Source organism: Lissotriton helveticus, chromosome 4_1 (assembly GCF_964261635.1).
Source record: "Lissotriton helveticus chromosome 4_1, aLisHel1.1, whole genome shotgun sequence".
Lineage (NCBI taxonomy): Eukaryota > Metazoa > Chordata > Amphibia > Caudata > Salamandridae > Lissotriton > Lissotriton helveticus.
This window is the reverse complement of record NC_136063.1, coordinates 254,680,715-254,696,877: the sequence shown is the minus strand read 5'-3', so window position 1 is coordinate 254,696,877 and position 16,163 is coordinate 254,680,715. Positions and strand designations below refer to the sequence as shown.

At 46.9% G+C, this 16,163-nt stretch overlaps 1 protein-coding gene across 1 annotated transcript in view; it reads right to left on the bottom strand.

Moving 5' to 3' along the window:
- Positions 1 to 16,163, bottom strand: part of DNAAF11 (dynein axonemal assembly factor 11) — a 200,030-nt gene that overhangs the window by 80,365 nt on the left and 103,502 nt on the right. Inside the window, exons 7-8 of the mRNA XM_078686746.1 lie at positions 4,325 to 4,399; positions 1,978 to 2,043 (exon numbers count right to left, since the gene is read on the bottom strand). Of these exons, the coding sequence (XP_078542872.1) occupies positions 1,978 to 2,043; positions 4,325 to 4,399 (141 nt within the window). The remainder of the gene's footprint in view (positions 1 to 1,977; positions 2,044 to 4,324; positions 4,400 to 16,163) is intronic.

The window sequence follows — 16,163 nt, the reverse complement described above, 5'->3', positions numbered from 1 at the left end:
TGAGTCCCTTGCTCATTGCACCATCAGGATTCAAGCAAGCCGGGCCGAAGACGCCTGAAATGGCAGAAACCGGTCCCCGGAAGCTTGTTTCCTTCCCAGTGTAAGAATTGGCTTTTGTAGTCTGGTCTGCCCTGTTCCCATGATGCACTGGGCCAGGGACAGACTAATTTGCATACAGCCAGGTTCTGAAACTGGGATGGTGCAATGAGCTAAAAAACGGTGTTGGATCTAGCCCTGATCTCTTGACTGGGTGAGAGTACTCTGCTTAATTCAGAGACTCTGTCCATCACCACCCCTTGTTGTAAATTATTTTGTCCACCCTAAGCGTGGAAGGGTATACTCAGATGTGAGTCCCTTGCTCATTGCACCATCAGGATTCAAGCAAGCCGGGCCGAAGACGCCTGAAATGGCAGAAACCGGTCCCCGGAAGCTTGTTTCCTTCCCAGTGTAAGAATTGGCTTTTGTAGTCTGGTCTGCCCTGTTCCCATGATGCACTGGGCCAGGGACAGACTAATTTGCATACAGCCAGGTTCTGAAACTGGGATGGTGCAATGAGCTAAAAAACGGTGTTGGATCTAGCCCTGATCTCTTGACTGGGTGAGAGTACTCTGCTTAATTCAGAGACTCTGTCCATCACCACCCCTTGTTGTAAATTATTTTGTCCACCCTAAGCGTGGAAGGGTATACCCAGATGTGAGTCCCTTGCTCATTGCACCATCAGGATTCAAGCAAGCCGGGCCGAAGACGCCTGAAATGGCAGAAACCGGTCCCCGGAAGCTTGTTTCCTTCCCAGTGTAAGAATTGGCTTTTGTAGTCTGGTCTGCCCTGTTCCCATGATGCACTGGGCCAGGGACAGACTAATTTGCATACAGCCAGGTTGTGAAACTGGGATGGTGCAATGAGCTAAAAAACGGTGTTGGATCTAGCCCTGATCTCTTGACTGGGTGAGAGTACTCTGCTTAATTCAGAGACTCTGTCCATCACCACCCCTTGTTGTAAATTATTTTGTCCACCCTAAGCGTGGAAGGGTATACTCAGATGTGAGTCCCTTGCTCATTGCACCATCAGGATTCAAGCAAGCCGGGCCGAAGACGCCTGAAATGGCAGAAACCGGTCCCCGGAAGCTTGTTTCCTTCCCAGTGTAAGAATTGGCTTTTGTAGTCTGGTCTGCCCTGTTCCCATGATGCACTGGGCCAGGGACAGACTAATTTGCATACAGCCAGGTTCTGAAACTGGGATGGTGCAATGAGCTAAAAAACGGTGTTGGATCTAGCCCTGATCTCTTGACTGGGTGAGAGTACTCTGCTTAATTCAGAGACTCTGTCCATCACCACCCCTTGTTGTAAATTATTTTTTTGACCCTTTTACATGGCCATGCGGTGCAACACTGCACACGTTCCCATTGTTTTGCAACGTCTCATAATTGTGTTACTGTGCACTCTCACGAATAAATAGACAGCAGAATCCTCCCTTTAGTAATCAAAAATGAATATGCAATCGTTTGGTGGAATATGCAAAGAGAAGACGAGCTGCATGGAGAAAGGAATACAGCCTACCATCCCCTAAAATGTATGCTATGACTTCAAGGAAAAGGTCTGCCGTATAAATCACAGATAGTAATAAAATCTACATTCATTACCGTGAAATATAATTAAGAAAGTGTCAGCCTTCACTGTAACGATGTAAACCTCCATCGTAAAAACCTACATGGTAAAAATAAGCATACATTCGCGACCGACACAGATTAGCAGAAGTGAGATGGATGGCGGTTCTGGAAACATGGCCAAAAGGCAAGTGTTGGCATCGCATGGGGCATAAAACACACTGTGGATAAACAGAATGTAGTTCCACAAATTACTCATCTGATAAAGTATGGGATGAAAAGAAGATCAAAAGTATCTTCAAACAGTTCAATGTCAAAGCAATAACAATTAAGAACCTTTAAATGCATATTAAAGTAATTAAGGAGATGTTCACCTGTAGATGGCGAGGTCCAGGATGAGCTGGTTATTGTCGTCATCCTCCTTCAAACAGAAGTCGAGTCTAAAGATAAGAAAAAAGTAGAAGCATTCTTATTGGAATGTAGGAGAACTGTTGCATGACATGAGTTTCTCGATGTGTTTTTTGTGAGATAAGGGCAGTGTAAAAACCGTTGAATTCGCCAAATGTAAACAAGATTTCCTGGCAACATACAGGCCCAGTTTCCCATCTCTGGACAGCCACTCCCTCAAGCATCATGTTCGGTTTGGCACTGATCTGTAAAGGAATGAGCTGAGGTCCTACGAAGCACTCTCGTTGGTCGCGCACTCATTCTCACGAGCATATGAGTTATGTTGGAAGCTAATATTTCTTAGTAAAGCTAGGTCATTCCATCCTCCCTAAAAGTACAACCCAGAACAGTCCTACTCCTGCTCTGGGGCGACAGTCAGCGCTGAGTTGACACAGAATCTGAGACTCCACATGGGCTTTCTTTACACACCACTTCATTAGGAGCACACCTAGGGTTGGGCTCTGCTTCCAGTGCCAGGTCAGGAAACTGGTCTGGACCCAGAGGAGAGCCAAATCTCAGGTCAAGTTCTAGCACAAGCCTAGAAACCTGAGGTTCTAATTCTACATGGCCTCATCAGATGGGTTGCGCACAGGATGGACATGGAGAATGCCTGCCAGTGGTGCAGTCCTAACACTGTCACACTGATTAAAATATGTGCACTAAGTTTCGTCCCGCTGCATCACATAAAATATGACATGTCAAATTATACAATGTTAGAATAATTTGGGAATTTTAAACTGCACAAACATATTACTTATAAGCCCAGTTGATGGCAGAAGCAGACATCAGCAAAGGATGGCATTAGAAAAGCCATCGCAGTCTGCAGACAGTTGTGCCATCCATAGCCTTTATGAGTGTCAATGTATTCTTTCCCATTAAGCCACTTGAGGTGCGACCACATCTATTTGTTTGCTCAACAGCAAAGCACAGGCTCTTCTGGACTTTGGCCTTATGACTCTTGCCTGAGTACTTTTTAATGTTGACGGTTCTGGTCCCATAAGAATGATAATATCTTCCAGAACACCTTGTCTCTGTATGTTCCGCAATGAGATTTTCTGCTCCAATTGTGTAAATCTGGGGAGAATTGAAGAATTATCGGTAGAATTGGTTCTGAAATTACCAAGCTGCCTGGTAATTCCTTACTTCATAGAGGACCCTTAAGGTCTAACGTCTTATCTCCCAGTAACTCTGGCTCTCTGGAGTTATTTGTAAGCGAGGTATGGGTAATTGAAGGAGGTCAACGTTCCAGAGATGATTAACAGGCCACTCATAATGTCCGCCTTATTGGGGCTAAAAGAAAAATCTGAAATGCAAGTACCAATCTAGTATCAATAGGTGCTCTTTAGCCCCCCTACAGAGGAGGTGCAAAGATCTTGGAAAACATGATGCCTGGCTGGTGTTTTATGTTTGGAGCTTCCTGTAACAAACATAATTGAGAACACTATTTATTGAATAAAGTTCATATGAATATTTTCGAAAACATTTTTGAGAGCTTCTTCATTTGTTTCAATCATTTAACATTCATGGAATTTAGGTGGCTGTCGAGTTTATAACTGCCTAGGTCTTGAAGCTGTGAAGTATGCCATCCAGGAATGGATGGTGAACATCCTTACAGCAGGGAACTAATGGCCATGATGACTGACAGGCATGTGAACTGGATGCATGTCTAGTGGCATTCAAAAACAGCTTGCATGAGGACCCCTTTTCTTGTGCTATGTTTACAGGAGTGGAAACCTTGGCAGCAGCACAGTTTAAGAATGCGAGGTGAGGAAAGAGAAGAGAAAATGAGGAGAAGATTGGTTCAAAGATGAATGAACCCATGTAGTGGCACCCACCAAGTGGAATGTGAATGGGCTATAGTAATAATCTGGTCATGTTTTCTGGAAGCCATCGTAATACAACATGTATTGAGTGAGCTTGAGGTGTTGATAGGGCGGAAAACTTTTTGCAAGATGTAATCAGATGTATGAATTTAGTAGTGAAAGTGGGTGCGAAGGGCGAGTGAGCCAGTTGTTAATGCTGTGTGTTATAGTTTGGGAACATAAAGTGCGACAACATCTTTCCAGACTTTGGGTCTATTATCTTAACAATACAGAAAAGATAACTTTGACATGTTTCCAATGGGTAACAATAATGTTAATTAATTTCTAATGTGAGGTAATGTCACACTGTGAGACGGTACTGTTGTATAACATGGAAGCATATTTCCATAAAAAATTACCAAAAATAAATACTACAAAACATTATTAAAGAAGGTATTTAAAAGGCACGCACTTAGCCTCGTTGACATTCAGCACTCTCCCCTCCGCTGTGATGAAAGTCCTTGGTTTAGTTGGTGCTTTTTCTTCGCTAGGAACAGAAGCATATTTACAATTGATAACAAATCTTCTTCTCTTGCGGACAAGGACAATAAGCATTTAAATAGTGGCAAGTAAAATACACCCAGTTTGAATGGTTTCTCGGTTTTACGAGGACCCTTTCCACATTTCATTTACAGAGGGGTTATTAACATGCCTGGTATAACACAGTAGAGTAAAACATGAGAGACAATAACCCAAGCTACAGAGTGACTAGTGTTGACTCTGTTATACAAGGCAAACAAGCAACAAAACCTACAAGAGCCCCAAACTCCCACGCATGTGATGTAAACCATAGCTTGCACCCAAAACGCAATACTCATGGCGTCACCCATGATGTGACAGATAATATAGATGGCATTGCTGATTTCACTGGTGACATTTATTATCACTGTAACATTGGCATTACCAATAGTATCAATAGAAAGACGGTATCATGTATTTGTTTGGATATGTGTTGTTATTTAATGATGGGATGTTCTGTTACTTATTGATATTACTATTGTGAGGTGTGGCGTGTGGTAACACCCAGAAGAGATCAAATGACAAGAAGAAATAAAGAATTCCCCTAAGCTTTATTTGCAGGCTACAAAACCACAACTGCATCCAAGAGTCGGTCTTGAAACAATAGAAAGGATCTCTCACTCAAAAACACATCTGGATACAACATATGCACATTCCACATAAGAACAATTACAACAACAGATACCGTAAAATGATCTTCATTGAACATAGATGCAATGAATAAACAAATACCATCAATTAAGACGAGTACTTCTTTAAAGTAGCCACCTAGGGCAATTCAGTGCAGCAATCAGTAAACCGAGCCCTGGCGATGGCCCTCAAACCCTTTGCCAGACAGCTAAAATGCTAAAAGGCAAAGATGTCGGGCTCAGTGATTGATCCCGATGTTTTGGCAGGGTGAACCCAATGGGCCATATGTAAGTTGGACAATGCTAACTGTGCCATCTCGTCTGAGAGCCACCACTCTATCTAAATGCCAATATACCCTGAACTTACGGACCTGGCTTCAGTACTGGCAAATCTGATAGTGGAAAGTCTTCCTTTTGGGGACCTATTTGCTAAATACCTGTGAATATTTGTGAACGCTTTCATAGCGCTGGCAAAGGTACAGCTGTCCCTAAGAAAAGCCTTCCAACCTAGCCTTTTTAGCAGGGCTAGATGAAGCAGTGGAAGTTTGCCAGGCTGCCGGTTTTGCCTTGGATCCCAGAGGTTTTATGGTACAGAGATAATTTAGCTAGTTTGACAGCTCCAAAGGAGGAATCTTTTTTCCATCCAAGCATAGAGGTAGCCGTAGTAGATACGGTAGAGGTGGCTATTAAGGAAATCTTCCAGTCAGTGCAGGATCTGGATTTAAAAGTAAAGATAATTCCTGTCTCTCAAGTGGTTGTGGAGGGGGTAGAAAATTATTCTTTCTGTGCAATTGGAAGGAAGTATATTCCTAGGCAGCTGAATGTTTCAAGAACTGTTGTGCAAGCAAGCAATTTTTCTCCCCATGCCTCATCCCAGAGGGTTTTGCTACGACTTATTCCTTGTACAGAAGGGAAGAAATTAGAGGTTGGTATACAATCTCAAATATATCAACAGATAGATTCTTTAGAGGTAAAACAAGATGGAAAGTATCCATCTATTGAGAGACTCTCTCAAAGGACAAAACTGGATGGTCCATTTGGGCCTCATTGATACCTATTCAATGATCCCTATCTTCACACCCAAACAGGAGATTATCAGTTTGAGGGGAAAGGTTGAGAGCCAAAGGGTTTGAGTTAATAGTCTATCTGGACAGCCTGATTATAATGACACAGGAACATAATCAAGTAATGCTTCATTTATCATGGGCTATCCAACTCCTATAGAATTGGGGTTTGTAAATAAAGAGAAGTCAGTTTTGATTCCAACTCAAAGTGTAGCATTTCTAGGGTTCCAAGTAGATTTTCTCAAAGCTTAGTTACCATTAATCAAACCCCCACACAGAAAGTGAATGACATCAACAGGGAGCTGAGATCAGCCTTATCAAAACAGCCTTTGTCTTTGAGACTAGCAGCCTCAATGGAAGGGTTCTTGACATCATAGATACCAGCGATTTTTTCAGACCCTCTGCACTAAACAACACTACAGAGATTGAAGATTCAAATCTGCGCAAGTGTTGGGGGTATGTGAACAACATAACGCTGTTGATGGAAGCAAGAGCATAGTTATCTTAGTGGCTTGTGCATATGAACGTTTAGAATGGCACAGCCTTATACAGATCCCAACCAGAAGTCCTCATTGAGTCAGATGCTAGCAGGTGGGACTTGGTCTCAACGACGGTCATTGGTCTGAAGTAGAGTTGGTACTTCACATAAACTGGTTAGAGTATCTAGGGTTTTTTGTCATAAAAACCCTGTCACCCAAAAGGCAATCTGTTGGATACTTCTTTGGATGGCTATCACAGCAGTTCGTCAAATCAACTAATTAGGGGCAACCGAGTTAATGGTGTTGGCTGAGATAGACAAATATTTCTGGCATTTGTATCTCTAGCACCAGATTGATGACACCACAAATGTACTCCACACAAGTTTAATGAAAAAACAATTATTTGTTTATAAAAAAAGACATATGATGAGACCACACAATAAAAATCCAACATATGGGTATTTGTAATATTTCACCTTGCTGGTTATTAGGCCAGCAAACCCTTGTAGGTTCTTGCAGTATTAATGAGCAATTCTCAATTAACCAATTCAGCCTAATGCAATGGTATGCGGTTCGTAATACAAGAATCAGGCATTGTGTAATGTCAAAATAATGCAGTTCGTTATGCAACAATCAGGCAGTTCGTAATGCAAAAATAATGCTAAAATAATGCAACAATCAGGCAGTCCGTTATGCAAAAATAATGCAATGCGTAATGCAACAATCAGGCAGTTCGTAATGCAAAAATAATGCATTGCATAATTCAACAATGAGGCAGGTCGTAATGCCAACTGTTGGACTTGGCCCTTTTTGCAGGGTCATCCCTAAACTTTTTGCCTTTCTCCTAGCATTTATCTGACATGGTGTGGGTGCTTTTAGGACTCTGGGCACTTTAGAAGTGTTGTTCAGTGTACAGTGTGTGTACTCTTTGATAAATATGATAAGATTGGTCTACACCCGTTTGGCCTATTTAATTTACTTGTCAGTCCCTTGTAAAGTGGTTTCTTATATACCCCAGGGCTGGTAAATTAAATGCTACTGGTGGGCTTGCACTGCTGATTGTGCCACCCAACAAAGTAGCCTTTCAAACCTGTCCCAGGCCTCTGCCACTGCAGGGCCTGTGCATGCAGTGTTACTGCTGCCGTGACGTGGCACCTAAAGCATGTGCCATGTCTGTGACCCCCCTTTTACTGCATGGCAGTCACCCCTAAGGTAGGCCCTAGCTAGCCCTATGGGCAGGGTGCATTGTAGGTAAAAGATAGGACATGTACCTTAAGTGTGTGACATGCCCTGGTAGTGATAAACAGTCATTTTGGTTTCTCACTACTGTGGGGCTGCCCTCCCATAGGAACGCAATTGGGATTCCCTGATAAATGTTTCAGTGGTAATTCCTGATATGAGAGGAGCAGCGTGGTCAAGTTTGGTATATTTGGAATAGTGATAATAAAAGCTGTGCAATGATGTGCGCAGATTTATTATAACTATTTTAGAAATGCCACATTTAGAAGTTGACATTTCTGTGTGCTATGTGTCTGCCTGCCTGATGTGAATTGTATATCTGGCTTATGAGTGAAAGGAGCTGGTGAGGTGTGTGTGGCTCCTGGAGGGGTAGTGTCAGTCAGCACTAGGCGGAATAAGACATCTACATTTGGAGTAGTGGGAGGAGTAGTCCCCTTACCATGAATAGGATTGAGCCTGCTCTCTACAATGCTGGCTCCACCCCCTGTGGTGTGTCTGATCACCGAGCCCCTACCTGACAAAGGGGAAGAGGAGCCTGGTAAACAGAGTGCTCCAATTCCCCACTGAACCAGTTGCATCTGGTTCCCCCAAAACCCTGTACTGCAGACAAAGGAATATGTACTATAAAAATAGGGGCTGTGACCCCATGAGTGTTGTTGTTCCTGTGCTTGGGGGACTTGCTGCTCCTGGGCCTCAGGAGGAACCGCCACGAGGGACTGCCTCTCTGCTGGGGGGCCCTGTGTGCTGGCCTGCCTGAGGCCAGCTTTGCCCACCTCCCCTCTAAGGACTTTTTGCATCCAGCGCCTCATGAGTGCTACATTCAAATTGCCAAAGAAGAACGCGTGGGCTCTGCATCACAGAGCTGCAACTTACTTCGCGGGAATCCTGATGTGGGGATTCCCCCACCTGGATGCCGAGAGGAGCGGGAGCCCACCCGGCATTGTGGTGCCGACGGCGGGTGCCCATCCTGCGTCTGGTATCGTGGCCAGTGTCCACCCCGCTTATGTGGTTAGTTTCAAAGGCAGGTGCCCACCTTGCATTGCGCCAGAGTGAGGAGCCGCCAGCCGACCCGGAAGTCAGGAGCGTCTGCCTGACTGGGGGCGGGACCTGCCACGTGTGGCTAGACATCAGGGAATGCCAAGCGGGGCTCCCGTGAGCTGAGGGAAGCCCCGCGTACACCTCCGTTTGGAGAAGAGAGCCCTCGAAGAGTGGGGGCTCTTCAGACTCCGCCGAGCATGCCCCCACCACACTGGAGGAGATCAGCGAAGCTTGCACCAAGACTGGTGAGTGGGGCTGAGGCCGTTCTCTTTGCTGTTGGTTCTAGCGAGGCACCAGGGCAGTCATGCCTGTTTTTACTGAGCAGCCCCGCAGGAGAGCGGGCCGCTCCAACGTTTGGGGACACATTGTTGGTAGGGCCCCTGTAGAGATCCAGGGGGCACAGAAGTGCCAGCGCCCTTTTGCAATTAGTTTTCTCAGTTGCGCCGCTGTTGGAAAGGGGAGTCTCTGGTTGGCGCAGTGCAGCACTGGCGACAAGCAGGGACCCTCTCTTCCACGTCAGGGCTAAGGGTTACCTTCAAGAACAACCTCTGCTTACCCTCTAGGTAGTGTGGCGCAAGCAGTCTAGGCTAATCTCTGGGGCACATAGGGTTAAACAGTTGCAGTATCACACCCCTCACCACCAACCCACCACACAATGACACCAAACTGTATTGTAAAAATATATTCTCTTTATATTTGTTTAGAAGCAGGCTTGTAAATACAGTCTTGGTTACTTCAAAGATGCGAGGTTCCAGTTACTCTTAGCAAAAAGTCACAGTGTCTTAAACAATGCAATGTTCTGGGCCTTCTGCCCAGGTTTGGTATGGCTCAGTGCTTTCTAGCGCTTCAATGCGCTTCCCTCTGTCTCCGCTCACTTCCTCGGAGAAAATCGGGCCCGGCCTGCCAAAGCTCACGCTTCCCGCGTGAGCAGCGAAAGGCACGGCCGGGTCCGCTCTTGCAATGAGTCACCCTTCGGGGCGCGACTCGAGTGGAGGGGGCCACGGGCCACAGGGAGCGTTAGGAGGGGCCTCGGGGGCCAGGAGCAGGGCGAGCCTCTGTCTCAGGGGCGGCTCGCGCTGCAGGGCAGACAGCAGCTGCGGGGCTCCCGGGGTGCCCAAGTTCACACAGCGCGGTGCGAGCTCAGGTTGCAGGACGCTCGCACCGCGAGGGGGCAAAAACACAGTACCTTTTTGAATTCTTTGGGGATCCTGAAGCGGACGGCTGCAAGGGGAGCTGTCCACGTCGCGTTGCTTCCCTGGCGGGCGGCGGTGCTTGATGGGGGTCAGAGGTCCTCTCCTCAGTGTTCGCTTCGGTCCTGACGGCGGCGGCTGAGTGTGGCGCAGTGGCAGTACGGTCCCCAAGTGCGGGACGTACCCAGCCAAAGTGCCGGTCGCGGTGATGCCCTTTCAGCGGGGCAGTCGGGCAGGACGCTGTTAGAGGGAGAGGACAAAGGGCGGCAGTCCGTCTTTGCGGGGGAATCTACGGCGCTTGAGCCCAGTAGACTTCGATGCTTGGACCGGACGGGTCCTCCGTTACTTTGCTCTCGTGGGGCTAGGTGCAGACGCAGTCACGGTGCTCGGGCCAGCGGCGGGCTGGGCCTCACGTTGCTATGGCGATCTGCTAGCCCACGGTCACGGTGTGCAGGGGGGTCTAGACGCTCTCGTCCTCCTCAATCAGCGCTGCAGCGATAAGCAACACACACAGCTGATGCCTTGGTCAGGGAGGGTAGCGCCCAATGTTCCTGGGGCGCTGGTCAGGGGGCAAGTTCCACAGCAAGCCCTTGGAGATCTTTTTAGAAGTTTGGCACAAAGTTCAAAATAAAAGCAAAAGTCTCTTGTAGTCTCTTCTTTCTCTCTCCTTCTGCAGCAAGGCACCAGACACAGGCCAGAGACAGCACTCCTCCTTGTAGTCCTTCCAGGTCCTTCTCTTCGGGCAGAGTTTCTTCTGTAGCGCAAACAGGATCTAATTTACAAGGAGCAGGGCTCCTACTTTTATACCCAGTTTCTTTTGTTCTTACAGGCCAGGGGGGCCTTTGCATAACTGCTCTCAGCCTCTGAGCACCTGTGGTGGGTACTTCTGGCTTCTGCATTCAGTGTGAGGGCAGGCACATCAGCCGCTCCCCAGGGGGGCGGAGCCAGCATTGTGGGGACAGGGGCAGCCTGAGCACTTTGTTGACAAGCTTCGGTCCTTCCTGGGCCAGGTGCAGGCTGAGTCATCAGTCGCTCCCCAGGGGGGCGGAGCCAGCATTGTGGAGGCAGAGCACAGCCTGATGCATCATTCAGGGAAACTCCCACCCCCTACTAAGGTGTCATCCTGCTATTCACCACCTGTCAACTCCCAGCCCTGTCACTCACACAACTCAGACAGTCAGATACACACAAAAGCAGAGGCGGGCTGAAATGGTTAGACAAGCAAATGCTAGCTTTCTAAAAGTAGCATTTGCAAACACAGGATATTAAAATAAACTTTACTAAAAGAAGTATTTTATTATTCTGAGTTCAGGCATACTAAACATTAATTCCTACCATGTTCCCTGAGCCTGCTGGGATTATAGAGTGTAATAATTCCAGCAGCCCATCTGGCCTAAAGGGAACTGGTAGCCTTACAATAGTGAAAAACGAATTTGGCAGTAATTCACTATTAGGACATGCCACACACATCAGAGCATGTCCTACCTTACACTTACAATGCACCCTGCCCTCAGGCCTACCATAGGGGTGACTAATATGAAGTTAAGGGAAGGTTTAGGGGCTGGCAAGTGTGTGCACTTGCCCAGCCAGCCTGACAGTACCAGACTGCACGCAGGTTCTGCAATGGCAGACCCTAGACACATTTTAAAAGGCTGCTTCTGTGGGTGGCGCAACCAGCGCTGCAGGCCCACTAGCAGTATTGGCATTCACAAGCCCTGGCACTCCTGGTGCACTTTACTGGGGACTAACAGTAAATCCAATGAACCAATCATGGACATCAATCACATGTACACTTTACAGTAGGGAGAGCATATGCACTTTAGCACTGGTCAGCAGTGGTAAAGTGCCCAGAGTCATTAAACCAACAAAAACAGGTCAGAGAGAGTATTGGAGGAAGGCAAAAAGTTTAGGGATGACCCTGCCAAGAGGGTCAGGTCCAACAGCCGCCGTAGCGGTCAACTGCAACGTCATGGGCAAGTTGCATCTGAGTCCCAGAAGAGGGGCTCAGGCGGCACAGTGGTGCCAGTTCTGCCTTACTTACCTCAGTTGCGCCGCCGTAGCGGGCAATTGCAATGTTGGCCTACATGTATTGAGAGAGCCCCAGAGCCCAGTGCCATTTTTCCTCACAGCTGCACCGCCGTAGCAGTAAGTTTCATATTTGGCCATATTTGTTTTTAGTGCCCCAGTGGAGGTCCTGAGGGCACCAAAGTGCCAGGGCCTGATTTATTTACCTCAGTTGCACCTCCGTAGCGGGCAACTGCAACATTTAGGCATATTTGTAGTTAAAGTTCCAGTGGGGACCCAGAGTGCACAGTGAGTGCCAGTGCCCACATTTTTCTTTCCAGCTGCACCATAATTAGCGGCAGCTGCAACATTTAGGCCAGTTCATTGCTAGGAGTCCCAGTTGGGACCCAGGAGGCACAGTGGTGCGAGCGCAATTGCACACTTTTCATTCTTCCGCAGTGGCAGCCGCCCTGACATTTGGGACATAGGGCATTTGAGCCTTCTGAGAAGGCCATTTGGCCAAGGGGTTAGTCAGGTTGGTAGGGTGCTAGGCCCTAATATGATTTATGTGATAATATTCTAAATGTGTTTTATGCACCATGATTTAAGCCGCTGATGTTTATGGTTAGGAGGTTGGTCCCTAATCTGAGGTTAATGCTTATGAGGTTATTGCCTAATGGGATTTCTGCTTATGAGGTTTTGCATACTGTGTTTATGCTTGTGAGGTTATTGCATAATGTGTTTATGCTTGTGAGGAAATTATTGCCTAATGTGTTTAGGCTTATGAGGTTGGCGCAGAATGTGTTTTACGCCTATTGTGATACTGATTGCATAATATGATTTATGTTGCAGGATATAATGCTGAGTACAGTGTTTTGCCAATAATTATTGGTTGTGTTCTACATTCACTATTTTTGTTTTGTGATGGTTCTGACAGTGGCCCAATTGTCCCCGTCATGTGTATATAATCCCCTGTAAATATTGCCTAATGCCAGTTGGCACAGTGTATATTGTGTGTTTACTATTCTAATGTGATTTGGATAATACAAAGGCTACTTTTATGTATAACCTTGTGTGGAGTTCCTTTTGTGATGTGTCTAGTGTGTTGCGCTAACGCTTTGCACATTGCCTCTGGGATAAGCCTGACTGCTCGTGCCAAGCTACCAAGGGGGTGAGCAGGGGTTATCTTCAGCGTGTAACTCCCTTGCCCTGACTAGAGTGGTGGTTTCTGCCTGGCTTAGGCGCAAGCCCTAGCCAACCATAAATCCCATTTCTAACACCAAGAATAATGTACTCCGGCACCGATCCCGGTGCTCTGGACGGTCTCTATGCCACTCTTACTGACCCGCGGTCAGCTACTGCCAAAATATGCCCCCAACACGGGCACGGTGGAAAACAAAGTGCAGCTCCACACTACGGCCCCGGTACTGCCACTCCTTGGCAAGTACGGGCCGTGATACAAACTTGAGCAGAGGCTTGCGCTGCAAAGATGGGAAAGGCCGAGAGCGTTTCTCTAGTAGCCGGCACCCCGCTCCAGGCACGACACACGCGCGCTAGCTGAGCGTTACCTGGGGGGTACGAACTCATTCTCCTCTCCTCGCGGCTTGGGCCTCCGATGTGACTTGTTTGATCTTGGGCAGTGGAAGTTCAAGGTCTTCCCTTGGCAAAGGCAGGCAAAGGCCGTCAGAGGTGAATCCTCACAGCTCCTGTGGGGATGCCGGTCCGGGCCGATGGCACTGACGATCGCAGCACTTCTGGTCACGCTGTCGATCAACTCAGAGAACACGACTGCTACGGGACACGCCGTCACAGGGCAATTTCTCACAAAGGTCTCAGGCTGCAACAGAGCACACGCACACAGCGTCGCTGAGAATCACTTGAGCTCCGGGTGCACATGATCACAGGGCAAACCTCATGAAGGTCCCAGGCTGCACAAAGCACACACACAGCGTCGCTGAGACTCACTTGGACTCTGGGTGCAAACGATCACAGGGCAATCCTCACGAAGGTCTCAGGCTGCACAAAGCACACGCACACAGCGTCGCTGAGACTCACTTGGAAACTTTTATATTCAGGACACAGCACACAACAAAGTCCTTTCAAGCAGGGGGACACAGCACACAGCAAAGTCCCTTAGCCTCTCCTTGGTCACATCAGCAAACTGCAGGCCAGCCCCAGAACACACAGCAGTCTCTTCAGCTGTTCCTTCCTTGGCAGAGGTTCCTCTTGACCACGAAGTAGTTTCAATCCCTTTCAGTCTTGATCAGTTTAATTCCTTTTCAGTCTTGATCAGTTCCATTCCAAAGTTCAGGGGTTTCAGCTCTCATAGTTATACCCCTAAATGTCTTTGAAGTATTTGTGTTCAGTGGGGCACTGACCCCTGAGTAAACCAGTTCTGGGTATCTCCCTACCAGTGACACCTTCTTCCTTTGATAGTGGGGGTCTGGATCCTTAATCACTCAGCAGGAGATGGAGCCATTGTTTTATGGCAGCAGCCCAGGCCTCTTCACCTCCAGGGGCTACTCCTACCCCTCCAGATGCAGGTCAGCCTGTTGCTGTCTCACCTCCTCCCCTGGGTCAAGACATTCCTCAGACCCTAGCACATTCAAATTCAGACAGTCAATCCAGAACCAGGCAGAGACACACAGCCTTGTTAGAATTCAAAACAACTGCCACTACTAAAAGAGTGGTTTCTAAACACACAATTCAAGAACCCCCTTCACAAAAAGATGTGTTATTAAATTGTGAGTTCAGGCACACTAAACTTCACCTGTCCATCTTAAGCCTATGGGAAGATAGTCTGGAAACATATTACACAGCCTTCCCCTTTCTGTCCTATGGGTAAGATGGCCTTGCAACAGTGAAAAAACGAAATGGAGAGTATTTCACTGTCAGGACATGGTACACACCGTAGTACATGTCCTACCTTTCACATACACTGCACTTGGACCTACCATAGGGGGTCTGATGTGCATAAAAAGGGAAGGGTAAGGCCTGGCAGGGTGCACTTGTCAGGACAACATGGCAGTTTCAGAAACTGAGCGCAGGCACTGCAGTGGCAGGCCTTAGTTCTCTCTTTAGGGCTACTTGTGTGGGTGGCACAATTAGTGCGCAGGCCCACTAGTAGCATTTGCATTACCTGCCCTGGCACACATAGTGCACTTTACTAGGGACTTTACTAGTAAGGCAAACGTACCAATCAGGGACAACCAATTACCATTACACTTTACACAGGGAGCATTTGCACTTTGACACTGATCAGCAGTGGCAAAGAGCCCAAAGCATCTAAGCCAGTAAAACAAAATCCATCACAGCATAAAAAATAGAGGAGGTAGAGGCAAAAAGTCAGGGGTAATCATGGCAAGAAATGCCAGGTCTAACAACTTTGTCCTTGTACCTGCTGTTCACGCTGCCTACATTTTTAGAGATTCAGCAGATTTCTGGGGCACAATTGCATGACTTGATAATGACAGGCCAACTAAGGCTTACAAGCTGGAGGTGCTTGGGAAGCATTGGAAGGTGCCAGGAATTTCACAAATCGTTACCTTCTACTTCAATCAAGATAGGTCTAGTGATACCTATTGCAGATATTCAGTTTCCAGGAAGATATGAGAGTGTTTAGAAGAAGAAATGCACTTGGAAATGCATTTTCTGATCTCAGTTTGCTTGGCTTACATGTCAGCAAATCATTTTGGATCTGCTATATCAGCATGATATTCTCTAATGGAAAAACCCACTGATAAACACCCATTGGTGTGTAACTTGATAAGAGTGATCAGTCTGTCTAATCCTCCCAAACCAAAATATTCCACTTTGTGGGATGTTAATGTAGTGTTGAAGTTTCTGAATTGATGGCTAAACAACTTGGGCATATTAAGGAAACAGTTATGTTATTATGCCTGATTTCGTGCAGATAAGTGTCTGATATGCAGTCCTTGAATTTAACAGGTAGAGTATTCGTTCCAAGAGGGGATCTCTTTCCATAGACCCAGACATACTAAAACACACTCTAGATGTATATCGTACACTGCTTTCCCTGACAATCCTAAGTTGTGTGCAGTGCAATGTTTGAAAGCATAAAAGAATTAC